This window comes from Phyllostomus hastatus, unplaced genomic scaffold (genome assembly GCF_019186645.2).
Source record: "Phyllostomus hastatus isolate PE091 unplaced genomic scaffold, TTU_PhHast_1.1 phas_scaffold_129, whole genome shotgun sequence".
Lineage (NCBI taxonomy): Eukaryota > Metazoa > Chordata > Mammalia > Chiroptera > Phyllostomidae > Phyllostomus > Phyllostomus hastatus.
In genome coordinates, this window is record NW_025334009.1 from 32,421,356 (window position 1) to 32,436,536 (window position 15,181).

The 15,181-nt window shown below is 35.4% G+C and overlaps 1 protein-coding gene across 4 annotated transcripts in view; it reads left to right on the forward strand.

Moving 5' to 3' along the window:
- PPP2R3A (protein phosphatase 2 regulatory subunit B''alpha) overlaps positions 1 to 15,181 on the forward strand; it is a 149,578-nt gene that overhangs the window by 85,175 nt on the left and 49,222 nt on the right. For all 4 annotated transcript variants that reach the window (XM_045856653.1, XM_045856652.1, XM_045856654.1 and 1 more), the window contains 4 exons: positions 5,408 to 5,494; positions 8,880 to 9,036; positions 11,729 to 11,777; positions 12,232 to 12,321. In XM_045856653.1, the coding sequence (XP_045712609.1) occupies positions 5,408 to 5,494; positions 8,880 to 9,036; positions 11,729 to 11,777; positions 12,232 to 12,321 (383 nt within the window). The remainder of the gene's footprint in view (positions 1 to 5,407; positions 5,495 to 8,879; positions 9,037 to 11,728; positions 11,778 to 12,231; positions 12,322 to 15,181) is intronic.

Below are 15,181 nucleotides of genomic sequence, written 5' to 3' on the forward strand. Positions count from 1 at the left end.
CCAGTCAGAATGACCATCATAAACAAAGCAACAAACAATAAATGTTGGAGAGGTTGCAGAGAAAAGGGAACCCTAGTGCATTGTTGGTACAATTGCAGACTGGTGCAACCACTATGGAAAAACAGTATGGAATTTCCTCAGAAGACTAAAAATGGAACTGCACTTTGACTGGGCAATTCCACTGCTGGTATAGTATCCAAGAACCCTAAAACACCAATCCAAAAGAACCTATGCACCACAATGTTCATAGCAGCACACTTAACAATAGCCAAGTGCTGGAAGCAACCCAAGTACCCACCAGTAAATGAATGGATCAAAAAGCTATAGTACATTTATACAAGGAAATACTACACAGCAGAGAGAAAGAAGAGCTCCTACCCTTTGCAACAGCATGGATGGAACTGGAGAGCATTATGCTAAGTGAAATAAGCCAGGAGGTGAGGGACAAATACCATATGATCTCATCTTTAACTGGAACAGAATCAACAAAAGAAAAAACAAGCAAAATACAGCTAGAGACATAGAAATTAAGAACAATTTAACAGTAACCAGAGGGGACATGGGAAGGGATAATGAGGGGAAGGGTTTTTAGGAACTACTATAAAGGACACATGGACAAAACCAAGGGGGAGGATGGAAGCAAGGGAGGGAAGTTTGGCTGGGGTCTGGGGGCGGGGAATGGTTGAGGGAAAATGGAGACAACTGTAATTGAACAATAATAAATCATTTTTTAAGTAGGGTTACAGTTGTTCATATGGAAAATAATACAATAATTAATAAATAGTACAAGAGTAAACTGTTTCATGTACTCACAATTGTAAACCCACCTTTGCTGCACCCTGTATATTTTCTTTGCATGCTAGAGTGATTCAGCCATTTTACTTAATGGTTGGAAGAAACCGTTTACAAGAGTACCACTCAAGTATTAGCTTATATATTAGCTTCTATGTAGCACATATATGATGAAGAAAAGTTGGGCAACTTTTATTTTCTATGTATCACCAAAAACCTATGCTATAGACAAAAAGAATTTGTGTTTGTTTAACTATTTTATGGCTGTTTTTCAACTGCAAAAACAGAGCACCAACCATGTACACAGCAAATGAGGATATTACTACCCAAGTAAGAGATTGCACCTAATGTCATTCATATTCTCCTTTATTTCCAGAGAAGAGTTGGCAATGGAGAAATAAACCACTTAATATTGAATGAAAGTGAAAACTGGAAATACTAACAAATTGTATCCCTTGAGTTTGCAGTTTTGCATGCTGTGCAAAGAAATTGCCTGTGAATAAAAGACTGCTTTATCCTAACTGGCATATGCTGACTTTTGAGGAAAGAGGTGCTCACAGGAGTTTTTAAAATAAGTGAGGAGATTGAAAATCCTTCTTTATGACATTGGTGCTGGCAATTAAAAGATATTTCTGTGGTTTGCCCAGATGGTGTCTTAATGATGTATTCAGTGTCTTGATTGACCTGAATCCATCACTTCTGGATGAAATGCCAGGACTTTAATTGTGGAGGACAAGGTACTGATACTTCCTGAGATGACTAAACTGTAGTGGAGACTGCTCATCACCAACAGCTGACCTCTTTCCCATTGAGAATTTTTCCTCTTGACAGAGAAAGAGTTGATTTTTATTGGATAGATTTTTTAAGTCCAAATTCAGCAGGGCACCATGCAGAAATACTTTTTAACCAGAGTGAATCAGTAATCCATTCACCACTCCCCACCAAGTAGAAGAGCCAGACTTCAAGCATTTAATTTAAGTATGTTCATCGGCTTTCCAGTCACCTACAGTGAACAATCTCTCTGTGATTTGTGCCTGCATTGTATCCACTCCTCAAAAACTATCTGACAGATTCACCAAACACTTACTTCCATTTCTGGTGATCTGTGATTGTGAGTTAGAGATTTCCAATTCTATAGAGTTAAAGGAAAAAAAAGAAACTGACTTAAAATTCAAATGTCTATCAAGTTGACTAGCGATCTCTTAGTGAAAAATTGTAAAGTATCATTCCTTTCACTGGCCATAAATAAATATTATTATTAATTTTAAAATTCTCTGTTTTGTTTTTTAGATTTTATTTATGTTTAGACTGGGGAAGGGAGGGAGAAAGAGGGAGAGAAACATCAACGTGTGGCTGCCTCTTGCATGCCTCCCACTGGGGACCTGGCCTACAACGCAGGCATGTGCCCTGATTGGGAATCAAACCAGTGACCCTTTGATTCCCAGACTGGCGCACAGTCCACTGAGCCACACCAGCCAGGGCTCTGTTCTGTTTGTTTTTAATGTAAATAATTTCTTTTTCATTTCCCTAAAAGTGGTAGACCAAAGTTAGAGGGAAAAAATACAATGTAGAACCAGCAGCTACATGCTGTCACCACTAGATGGTGCCCCTACCTCAGTAAGCTAAAATGCTGAATCAGTAAAGTGGAAACCAATGTGCTGATGAAGTAGGGACACGAAATAAGGAAATTTAGGCAATAGAAAATGGATTACAGGTAGATTTCTGTATAGTAGTAGATAAATAGGTTAGAAGAGGCTAAAACAAAATGCTTAACATTCTAAGCATTTGCAAATCTTAAAAATTCTGTTAAAAACAAAAAATTGAACAAGAAAAGAATAAAGTAAGAAAAATGCAGATTAAAGGTTTATAATTTTAAGTGTAACACAGTACTTCCATAAGTAATATAAAATACTTTAGGGGTATATAAATATAAAATTTATAGAGATAGGAAACTTAGACTTTAAGATAAATTTATATTCAAAATCAAGAACTAAGCACAAGAGTCTAATAATGTACACCATGACCAAGTGGGATTCATCCCAGGGATGCAAGGATGGTACAATATTTGCAAATCAATAAACATAATACATCACATAAACAAAAGCAAAGACAAAAACCACATGATCATATCAATAGATGCAGAAAAAGCATTTGATAAGGTACAGCACCCATTTATGATAAAAACACTCAGCAAAGTGGGAATAGAGGGAGCCTTCCTCAACCTAATAAAGGCTATATAGGAGAGACCTACAGCCAATATCATATTCAATGGACAAAAACTAAAAAGTTCCCCACTAAGATCAGAAACAAGACAAGGTTGTCCACTTTCACCACTTCTATTCAACATAGTATTGGAAATCCTAGCCACAGCAATCAGACAAGAAAAAGAAATAAAAGTCATCCAAATCAGAAAAGAGGAAACAAATGTGTCATTGTTTGAAGATGACATGATAGTGTGTACATAGAAAATCTTATAGACTCCGGCAAAAAAATGCTCAACCTAATAAATGAATTTGGAAAAACAGTGGGATACAAAGTCAACATTCAGAAATCAAAGGCATTTTTCAGAAATCAAAAGGCAACAATGAAATATCAGAAACAGAAATCAGGGGGGAAATCCCAACAAGATTTAGATATAGCCACAAGACTTTGATATAGCAACAAGAAAAATAAAATACCTTGGAATAAACCTAATCAAGGAGGTAAAAGACATGTACTCAGAAAACTACAGGGCACCGAAGAAAGAAATTAAGGAAGACAAAAACGAATGGAAACATGTACTGTGTTCATGGATTGGAAGAATTAACATCATCAAATTGTTTATACTACCCAAAGCAATTTATAGATTCAGTGCAATACCTATTAAAGTACCAATGGCATATTTCACAGATATAGAACAAACACTTCAAAAATTTATGTGGAACCATAAACAACCCCAAATAGCTGCTGCAATTTTGAGAAAGAAGAGCAAAGTAGGAGGGATCACAATACCTGATACCAAACTGTATTACAAGGCTACTGTAATCAAAACAGCCTGGTACTGGCATAAGAACACACACATGGGCCAATGGAACAGAATAGAGAGCCCAGAAATAAACCCAAGTCTCTGTAGTCAATTAATATTTGACAAGAGTGGGGAGAAGCAGCATAAAATGGAACAAAAATAGCCTCTTCAACAAATGATGTTGGGAGATCTGGATAGGTACATGCAAAAAAAAATGAAACTTGATCACCAGTTTACACCATACACAAAAATAAATTCAAGGTGGATAAAAGACTTAAATATAAGTCATGACACCATAAAAATCCTTCAGGAGAACATAGGCAGGAAAATCTCAGATATTCCACACAGCAATATTTACACTGATACATACCCTAAAGCAAGGAACATAAAGGAAAGAATAAACAAATTGGATCTCATCAAAATAAAAAGCTTCTGCACAGCTAAAGAAAACAGCATTAAAATGAAAAGAGAATCAACCATGTGTGAAAACATATTTGCCAATGATACCTCAGACAAGGGTTTGATCTCCAAAATATATAAAGAACTCACATGACTCCACTCTAAGAAGACAAGCAACACAATTAAAAAATGGGCAAAGGACTTGAACAGACACTTCTCCAAGGAGGACACACGGAGGGTCCAGAGACATATGAAAAGATGCTCAATATCACTAGCCATCAGAGAGATGCAAATTAAAAAGCCACAATGAGATACCACTTTACACTGGCGAGAATGGCCATCATAAACAAAGCAACAAACAATAAATGTTGGAGAGGTTGCAGAGAAAAGGGAACCCTAGTGCATTGTTGGTACAATTGCAGACTGGTGCAACCACTATGGAAAACAGTATGGAATTTCCTCAGAAGACTAAAAATGGAACTGCATTTTGACGAGGCAATTCCACTGCTGGTATAGTATCCAAGAACCCTAAAACACCAATCCAAAAGAACCTATGCACCACAATGTTCATAGCAGCACACTTAACAATAGCCAAGTGCTGGAAGCAACCCAAGTACCCACCAGTAAATGAATGGATCAAAAAGCTATAGTACATTTATACAAGGAAACACTACACAGCAGAGAGAAAGAAGAGCTCCTACCCTTTGCAACAGCATGGATGGAACTGGAGAGCATTATGCTAAATGAAATAAGCCAGGAGGTGAGGGACAAATACCATATGATCTCATCTTTAACTGGAACAGAATCAACAAAAGAAAAAACAAGCAAAATACAACCAAACACATTGAAATTGGGAACAAGCTGACAGTAACCAGAGGGGAGGTGGGAGGGGAATAATGGGGGCAAGGGGGAAGGGTTTACAGGAACAACTATAAAGGACAATAACAAGGGAGGGTGGAAATGGGGGAGGGAGGTGGGGATGCCTGGGGTAGTGGGGAGGGGGAGGGGGGAAAGGCAGAAAACTGCTTAAACAACAATAAAAATCGAAAGTCTTTAAAAAATTAAAAGTGTTAATTTTACTAGAAATGACACGACATAATCAAAAAGCCAAAACTTACCTGGTTCAAAGTATATTCATAAGATATGATGGTTATTGGTAAAGTAATTGATATCTTTAATGGTTTTATTTCATTTTGTTTTCCTTTGAACCAGGTTATTCAGAGAATATTCTACACAGTGAACAGATCTTGGAGTGGAAAAATTACTTCGGCAGAGATAAGAAAAAGCAACTTTTTGCAAGTATGCCTCTTATTGGAATTCACATATCAGGAGCAATTTAAATACTATTCTTACTTCATTTAACAAATATAATATTTGAGTTCTTATTGTATGCAGAGCTCTGTCACTACTTTCAGACATTCAACATTTACCAGATACTTGGGATGTGCTGGGGGGAACAAGGATGAATAACAAGGGATTTTTACATCAGTGCACACACTGAGGACCAAAAGGGAAAGTGCACATCCACGCCTGACTTGCAAGAGATCACAGAAGTGTATAATAAACATGCAAAGAAGGCTTCACAGAAGGACTAATATGGGATCTTGACCTTGGAGGTATCAGGAGTTTACCAAAATAAAAAAAAAATTAGAAGAAAAGAGGATTCAGAAAAAGGAGGCAGCATAAGCAAAGACCCAGAAGCATGACAGTACAATATCATGCTCAGGAACTGCAGGAAGTCTTAAGTGGCCAAAGGCTCCACAGAGAGAGTGACCAGTGATGAGGCCTGAGGGGTGAGATGAGACTGGGTTGGGAAGGACCTTGCTAAAGAAATAGAAAAATTTCAAGTTGATCCTTTTAGCAACGACTCTTTATCCAGGTCCAGCTGGGGAAAAGTACTAAAAATTCCTTCTAAGAAAGAGTACATTTCCTTCTATTATTTTATTTTATGAGAAAGTATTGGCCACTAGTGGGAGCCTTTTACCGAGGTAATCTTCATGCATGATTGTTTAAGCTTCTATTAACCTAAAAACGGTAGAATTGTTCACCCTTGAAAATACATGAAATATGTTTTAAATGAATTATACTAAATGCAGTTTAGGCTAATACATTAGACAATCTTATTTACTCTTTTTTTTTTCTATCTCTGTCTGGGACAAAGTAATAAAGACTTGGCAAAATTAGCAGCCCATAATAGATATACAAACTTAGTGTATTGTAAAATGAACAGTAATCATCACAGTTATTATTAACATTTATTAAATGCTTAGTGCATGCCTGGGCTCACAGTAGGTAACATGGGATGTGTTGAAATGACAATAATTCCATAGAAGAGGCTTTACACCTCACATTCCTGCAGCACATTTGAGTTTGTAGTTTCTGGATCATTATTATAATCTATAATTTTTTTAATTATGATAAAATTTGAGGCCCACGTATGGTTAAATGACGTAGACAAGGTCAAACAGCAAGTTAAGTGGCTGAATTGGAAAGAGAACTCAAGTGTTGTTCTTCCAAGAGCATAATATATTTTCCCCTCTACTTTCTCCCCTACCCCTCTCCTTAGCCTTCCTCTTATATGACTATATGCTCATAAAATATTCTAATAACATGAACATATCTGGAATAATAATCTGAAGTCACTGTTTATCTCTTCACCCTGCCATTTCACTCCCTATAGTTGTGTGTGTGTGTATACACATGGAATGTTTAGTTTTATTTTGTATGGCTGCTTTTTTGAGTTTTTTTAAATATATGTGATTATACTATTCTGTTAACTTGGGGTGTTTTTTTGTTTTGTTTTGGGGGTTTTTTATTTAACAATATGTCTTAACATTTCCTTCATTCCTGTTCAAATAAATCTATATCATTCTTTTAACTACTGCATAATCTATGACATGCCTATACCATTTATGATTAATTACAGATTGTTTTATTGATGATATTCAAGCCATTTTCATGTTTTCCCTGTACAGTAATGTAGTGGACATCCCTGTACTTTCCTCTTGTGTATATGAGTAAGAATTCCTCTAGAATAGACTACTGGGGCAAGGGGGGAGAAATGCTGGATCGAATGGTATGAGCATTTCCAATTTGATAGATCCTGCCAATTTTCCTTTCTAAAAGCTTGTACTCATTCATACTTACATTTAAATACTCACCAATAGCAAAAGTTATTCATCTTTTTCACTTTATGAAAATGAGAGCTCCTTGCTTCTCAACATTTGTTTTATTGTACATATTCTGCTTTTTATATATTAAAGAGCATTTTATAAAATAAAACATTACAGCAAATTTGGAAAACAAGAAAAATCACATTCTATGACCATAATACAACTAATACCATTTTTGTATGTGTTCTTCTAGTCTCATTTATATGCATATACGGAGTTTAGGATTTTATATAGCTCTTAGTGTGTATAATTGTGTACTGTGTATTTTGTATTTACCACATCATAGTTTTCCTTTATTTCTGTGTAGACTTTATAACTTTTACTGGATACATAATCTCCCATTGAGTAGAATTCCCATAATTTAATAATTTATGTTGTTTTCAATTTGACAAAGCATTTTGTTTTCTCAGTATTAACATTTAAAAAATATTCTTCATCAAAGTAATATATTTGCATTATGAAATAGTCACCTTTGTCCCTTAATGTTTTTTACCTTGAATTCCATTTCGTATTCCCATAATATTGACATTTCTTTCTATTAAGATTTAGATAGTATGTGTATTTTTTAACATCATTTTTTTTAACCTTTTTAATTTTGTTTAGACTTATCTCTTCTGGACAGCTTATATCTAGATTTGTTTTGGGTATTCGGTTTTTATACTCAATCAGAAAATCTTTTAGGGAGATTTAATTCATTATCTTTATTGTTATCGATATATCAGATATTATTTGTCATTTTATTTTATTTTTTCATTTCCTAAGTTTCCTTTGGTTTCTTCTTTCTGAATCCTTCTTTTCCAAAAATGTCTTCTATATCTGCCCACTTATATGATAATTTGACTAATTTGAAGAATTCTGGTTTCAAAATCATTATTTCTGTTGTTTTCCCTAAGGGTGCACAGTGAGTCAGGGGAGACCCAGGTCTACTTCCAACTCAGGGCTCTGAGGCTTTGCCCCCCACCCCACCAGGCTTCTGTGCCCAGCCACCACACATCACCACAATGGTATACATAAGTCACCTTTATGGTGAACTTCATTTCATTACAAAAACAAGCCCTACTTGTGGATGCCCCACTCTTCATAATAGAATAGATGGTCACCCTGCCTAGTCACTTTGTTAAATGATGTTAATTACTTAGCATCACTTTGAAGTTAAAAGTGGTGTCAGTATATGGCCATGTAACTGAGCCTGTTGTCTAGTTGTTGGGTGCTTGCTAGTCGGTGACCTCTGATAGGCTGCAGCCCCCTTGGTGATGGTCCTTTCCTTTTCCTGCTGTTAAATCCTCCACAGCATCTAACCCTTTGCTAAGCATATTACAGAGTTCATAAATGTTTATAGATTGATCAGGTGATTAAAGGGAGGATGTGGTTACCTATTAAAGTTCCTGGTTTGATACCAAAACCAAAACTTTTAATTCAATTTAAAATAAAAATTTACTAGATTCTGTATAATGACCAAGCCTGGATTATCATAATTTTAAAATAAATTTTCTTTATTCATACCATTTCAGACTCTAGCCCTTTTGGAAGAAGAGGAAGATATAAACCAAATCACAGACTACTTTTCCTATGAACATTTTTATGTTATTTATTGTAAATTCTGGGAACTAGATAGTGATCATGACCTCTACATCAGCCAGGCCGATCTATCGAGATACAATGACCAGGGTGAGTTTCTGTAGATGTTTAGACTTAATGTTTTGAACAAGGCAATAGTTATATAAATTTTCCCCACTCATTATGGGGAATTCCCATTTCTTAAATTCTGTAATCTTTAAAGGGTCAAGACTTTTTAAGTGGGAATGAGTAAAAATGCCATTTTTTTATTTAGAAGCCAGGTGTAGGAGAAGGGATTTATTGGAGGTAAGTAAGCAGTTAGAGTCTTAGTTTTGATGAATTAGAGAGTCTGTAAAGTGACGTTTGTTTTCTGATTATGAATTGAATAAGATCCATACCTGTGTAAAATTTATTTAAAAAGAATATGTATACACCTTTATAAATTTCTTATTTTATAATATTTATACACAGCCATGGGTGAAAATAATTTTTCTGATGGGCCAGTATTTTCAAGGACACTTATAAAAACTTACCTTTTGGAATTTAGTTCCAGAAAAGATTTTGGTTTTGGGGTGATGAATTTTATGTACTTTGATTTGTCAAGAACCAAAATATTATATATTACATACCCTTTTTGCTTCATTTTTACCAGTAGTCAACTTAGAACCTATTACCTACTGATTTAATATTTTAAGAAAGCTTCAAGATACATTGATTCATTCTTCTGAGATTTCCCCTGTTCTGTTCTGAAATTGTCTTCTCAGGCACTGTTGTTTTTTTTAAATCAGCCTTTTGCCTTTTAGATGCAGCAGAGTACAAATTTTATATAAATGCATTGAATTTTACTCCCACTATTTGGCATATCTGTATATATCTTAAGAAAAGGTTCATTCTATATGATGTCAAGTTGTATAGAACTTTCATATTTAAGAAACAGAGTTCTGCCTCTCAAATTCTTAGATGCCAACCAGACATGAAAAGGAAAATACTAAAATATACTTATTTGATAAGCATTTGAGTACTACATCCTCTCTTCTTCAAGTATGCATAACCTTCCTGTCACCTAAATAGCATAAAAATGGAGATATTCATCAGGTCAGCCTTATTAGCAATGCACCTTCTGATTACCAGTGGCCAGATCATCTGTATGTGAGCCAGCCTCCCAAGGTCATGAAAAACCTTTTGGCTCTAAAGTGCACTGTCTGGCTGACATAAGCATAATTCCTAGTATGTCCCAAAATATAGTATATCCACACACACAGCTCATGTAAACATGTTAAAGGGATGAAGTCCAGAAAAACAGGCATCTAGGCCTATATGACAAAGGGGCCTCTGAAACTCTATAATTGTCCACCCTCCAACCTGTCCTTAATGGGACAATATGGTCTTCAGTTTTGGGATGCTAAACCTTCCAAATCTAAAAAAGACTTTCAAAAATACTTTAGCTTTGGAATTAAATATCCTTGCCTTTTTTATGTAGCCCTCTTTTTTTCTATATAGTTCAAATTATTAACCCCATAAGCCAATGTTCAACAAAGTCTAGGGGGTCCTTCTGGAAGCTTTGATTTGTAGGCAGACATAGCTGTACTGATTCCCATATTCTCCACACTCTTCAGCCAAACTAACTTACCTTTATGTTGACGGTACCTGACTTTATGCAGGAGAATTAGATGCTGATTACTCCTAACTCTCAAAAGGCCTTATCATTGGTTCTGAAATTTTAGGTGCATGCCATTGTCTGGGGCACTTATTAAAAGAACAGACTTCTGTCCTCACCACATCCCTAGGTCTGAGATCCATTGTCATTTTCTTTTTTAAAAACTAATGGTTTTGGTTGTTTTGAACCCACAATAAGGTATCCTACTCTATCTAGAGCAGTGATTTTGAATCGGTATGCTGCAAGAATTTTTAAAACATGTAATACCCAACTATTTAGTCAGGGGTCCTGACCTCTTTTTCTTTAGATTAGCAAATAAAAAATGACGACAGCCAAAAAAGACAATAGCCATCCAGTGTGAATGAATCAAAATTGTACCTATTTTATACCTATTTTTTTGTTAGATCAGCAAAAAAAATTTGTTTTTGGTATACTGCAGAATTTTAGTCATTTGTTTTCATGTGTGCCATGAAATGAAAATGGTGGAAAATCTCTGCTCCGGATTAGCTAGCATCTATCATCAAAAGCAACATAGTATCTTAAGATATATTTGCCTCTCTCTTTGAATAAAACTTACTGATGGAATTTCTAAAAATTATACATTATACCATGTTATATCCTGGACTTTTATAGAATGAATATATAAAAGTTGTATGCTTATGGTATGTTTTGGTATCTTTTGTAAAAGTCTACCTGAAAGCATTCTCCATTGTTTTATTCAATATCCCTTATACTAGGAGCTGATGATCAGTTCCCCCTTGAATTGAATGCTAGGATAAAATTTGTCTTGTTTTAAAGGAAGAGTTGTCTTACTAGATAACAAGATCAATTCAACTTCTACACACTTTTGTCTTAGATGTCAGGGTGTCCAGAACTAACTTGGTGCTCAACTATATTGATACATTCCAGCTGTCAGGGACATCCATTAGCTTATTCTTTTTAAAAAATTAATAATTGACTGAGCCACCCCAAATTCTTATTTTCAGAAAGCATAAATTATGCAGAAGTAATATTTTAACCACTAGTATTTTCTCATGGAAGATTTTTATGTTTTAGCTTGTAGCTACTGAAGACAAATTTCCCAAAAGTACTGCCTTTATGGGAGCATGTTTTTAACTAGCTTTGTACTTTTTTACTTTTATTTAGCTTCATCCAACAGAATTATTGAAAGGATATTCTCTGGGGCAGTAACAAGGTAAGAAAAAGCATCTGAATCTAAAAATAAACTATAAGTAAAACTGTAGCAAGGCTTCCTGTGTAATGTAGCAATGTTGTAGGTCAGATAACACCCTGCAATACATACAGTCATGGCTTCACACAAAACAGTAGTAATTCTTTAATATATGAGCATTAGTCCTTTATCTAAATACAGGTAGCAGGATTTGATCCTGGGAATTATTTGTATTTAAATTACAAACCGGATTGTTTTCTACTTATTTGCAAATTCCTTCTGGTTTTACCCTTTTGACCTTCAAAAACAAGGTAGACCATGGAAGGGGTTGCCTTTGTGAGGGTTCCAGCATTCTAGTTTTTAAAAAAATTTGACTTAATTTCCAAAGGGAGATATTACTTTATTTTGTCTGTCATTCTACTGAATTTATATGAGTAAGTTCTCAGGAAACTTCATGTGTCTTGTTTTTCTTTCCCAGGGGAAAAACAGTACAGAGAGATGGAAAAATGAGCTATGCAGATTTTGTTTGGTTTTTGATATCTGAGGAAGATAAAAGGAACCCCACCAGGTATGGCTTCTTAGTTTCCTTTGCCAAGATGTTAAACACATGAACAAAGCTTGAAAAAGTTAGGATGAACACCTAGTGAATGCCCTCTCAACCTAGTGGTACCAAGATGGATTAGACACAGTCTCTGCCTCTCAGACTGAACCTGGAGTTTCACAGCATATCAAGAAAAGTGTTGTTACCCTCAGAAACAAAGGTGTAGTGACATGTGACCTATCCCAAGGGGCAAGTATGACTAGTAAGCATTTACATGGAATGTGGGAATAGATACTGTGAATTTCTGTTTTATGATCTCTGTGGCTCAGTAGTGAATAGGGCAGGGAAAGAAGAGCAAATTGTGGATGAAGCCAGTGTCAACTTGAAACCAAAACCAGAGAATCACATACAAGAAAATAAAACTGTAGACTAGCATATGTTATGAAGATAAACCCAAAAATTATTTCCAAAATACTAGCAACTCAAAGTTCAACTTCTCAACTTGTCAGTCCCCTCTTCCAAAATCAGCAGATGTTCCAAGGGAAAGAGGATCTCAAATGCTAGGCTACTTCTCTCTGGATTTCCTTTTAGATCTGGCCCCCTAATTTTTCACTGCCCTGTTAATAGTCCAGTGCCTTCAAACAGAATTTTTTCTCCAGATTTACTTTGGGGAGGGGGACACAGATTTAACCAAAACTCTTAGTTCATCATTACCAGAAGCAGAACCCTTCAAATCAAGTTTTCATACCTTGAGATCCATAAGTGGATCTCTACTTACAAAATTTTGCCAAAAGAGGTTTTTTGAGTCAAATGGTTTCTTTCTTGCCCCTTTTCTGCCTTTCATGTTGCCTTTCTCCTACCTAACAGCTAACATATTGTTCAGGCTTTATTCTTTGTCAGGTAACAAGTATTTCATACACAATGACTTACTTAATTCTCATATCACTATGAGTTTAGGTATCAGCTGTCCCGTTTTGTACTTGAGGAAACACAAGTCCTCAGAGATTGAGCACCTAGTAAGTGACCTAGCTTGGATCCATTCGTTCCAGGTCTGTGTGACTCCAATTCCTGGGCTCCTTAGCACTGTATAACATATGGCTCATGCACGATACAGGACAGCATGTTTACATGTCTCTCTTCTACCAGTGAGGCTGTGGAATCCCTAAAGAAAATTTCTTATGGTGTTCTGAAATTCCCACTGCTAAAGAGACTGAAAATTAGCCAATCATAGAAGAAAGTAACTCCTGATTTGGATGTATTGTTTATTCCCTTGGCGCCTACTGGCACTTACTAGCCACCCCACTGTATTTGTTCTCAGCGCTTTACATTGCTTTCCTAAAGTAGCATGTGAACACAAGACCATTAAACTTAACTTTTAACATAATGAAGAATATATCTATACATCAAAATCAAATTCTTATGTAATAAAATATAGTAGGCAACACTTTACAAAATTCAGGTTTGTGGCTTATGAAAGACGTGGTAGAATAAACAGGTTTCGTGAAAGAACTAATACACTTACCAAAGTGTGATGAGTGCGATATAAAATATTGCAAGTCCTCACTTAATGCTGCCAATAGGTTCTGTGACTTTAAGAAAAATGACATATAATGAAACCAGTTTCACCATAGGATAATTGATACACACAAGAGTTAAGTTCCTATAGCACCTCATCAGCATCGTAACAAAACAATGTTGAATGAAATTAAGTTATTCAAGGACCTATTGTACTGCTTACAAAGTTAGGATCTTGAGTCTTTCCTATGCCAACTGCTGTCAAGGTAGAGATAGAAGTGTCTTTGGGTAAATTGTTTTGTGGACAGGCTCTTGTAGCCCTCTTTTCGTGTGTCATTTAACCACCCTTCACTCCTGGTTTTTGTCATGTTCTGCTTCTAGCTCAGTCTTCTGACTAGCTGTTCTCTCCACAACTATCTTGCTCACCTATGTGTCTGAGGGCAATTGGCCAGTGCCTTTGAAGGTAGTAGGTACTTAAATATGTATACTGAATGAGCAAAGGACTATAAATTTAGTTCCTTCCTAAGCAATAATGGAGTTTCCTATAACTTTATTCTTCAATAGCTTATAGGAGTTTATATCAGGGGTGAGAAATCTCCAGACCAGAACTTAGTTTTATTCAGACTGAGGACAAGGGCAAGAAGTAATCTTATTTATGTCTACAATTGTACAAATACAGTTTGCTATGAGTACAATTATGCTTTAAGACCAAAAATTGATGACAGATATAGACAAAATTTAATACTGGTTCTCTTTGGGTAGTTACTCCTTTTGTGGGTTTGTTTGTTTATTTGTTTGTTTGCTTTCAGTTTTCCTGTCATGAATAGTCATTACTTCTAGAGTCTGAGAAAATGTTACCCGTATTTTTCGGGCCATAAGACACACCTCAGTTTTAGAGGAGGAAAATAGGGAAAAAATTTTTGAAGTAAAAAATGTGGTAAAATATTTAATAACATAATATTTCACCAATGTAAATGTAAACAGAACTCAACAGCAGCATTAACAACCATTATTCAGACTCTTGTATTGTACAGACTCTTGTATCTTGTTCTTAACTGAAAATGCAACTGACTTAAATATTTAGTTTCTATTTCTCAGTAAAATAAGTTGATTTTCACTTCAGTCCTATACGTACTTGTCAAAATCAAGAGTTATTTGTTTCTATTACCCTCATTTTTATTATCTTAAGTAATAAAGTATTTTAAGGCACCAAGAAACCTTAGAGACCAAAGGACAGTCTACTGTCCTTTTTGTACTACTCAGGACCTGGAGAGCATTATGCTAAGTGAAATAAGTCAATCAGAGAAAGACAAGTACCCTAATATTTCACTCATATGGAATCTAATGAACAAAATAAGCTATCAAACAAAAT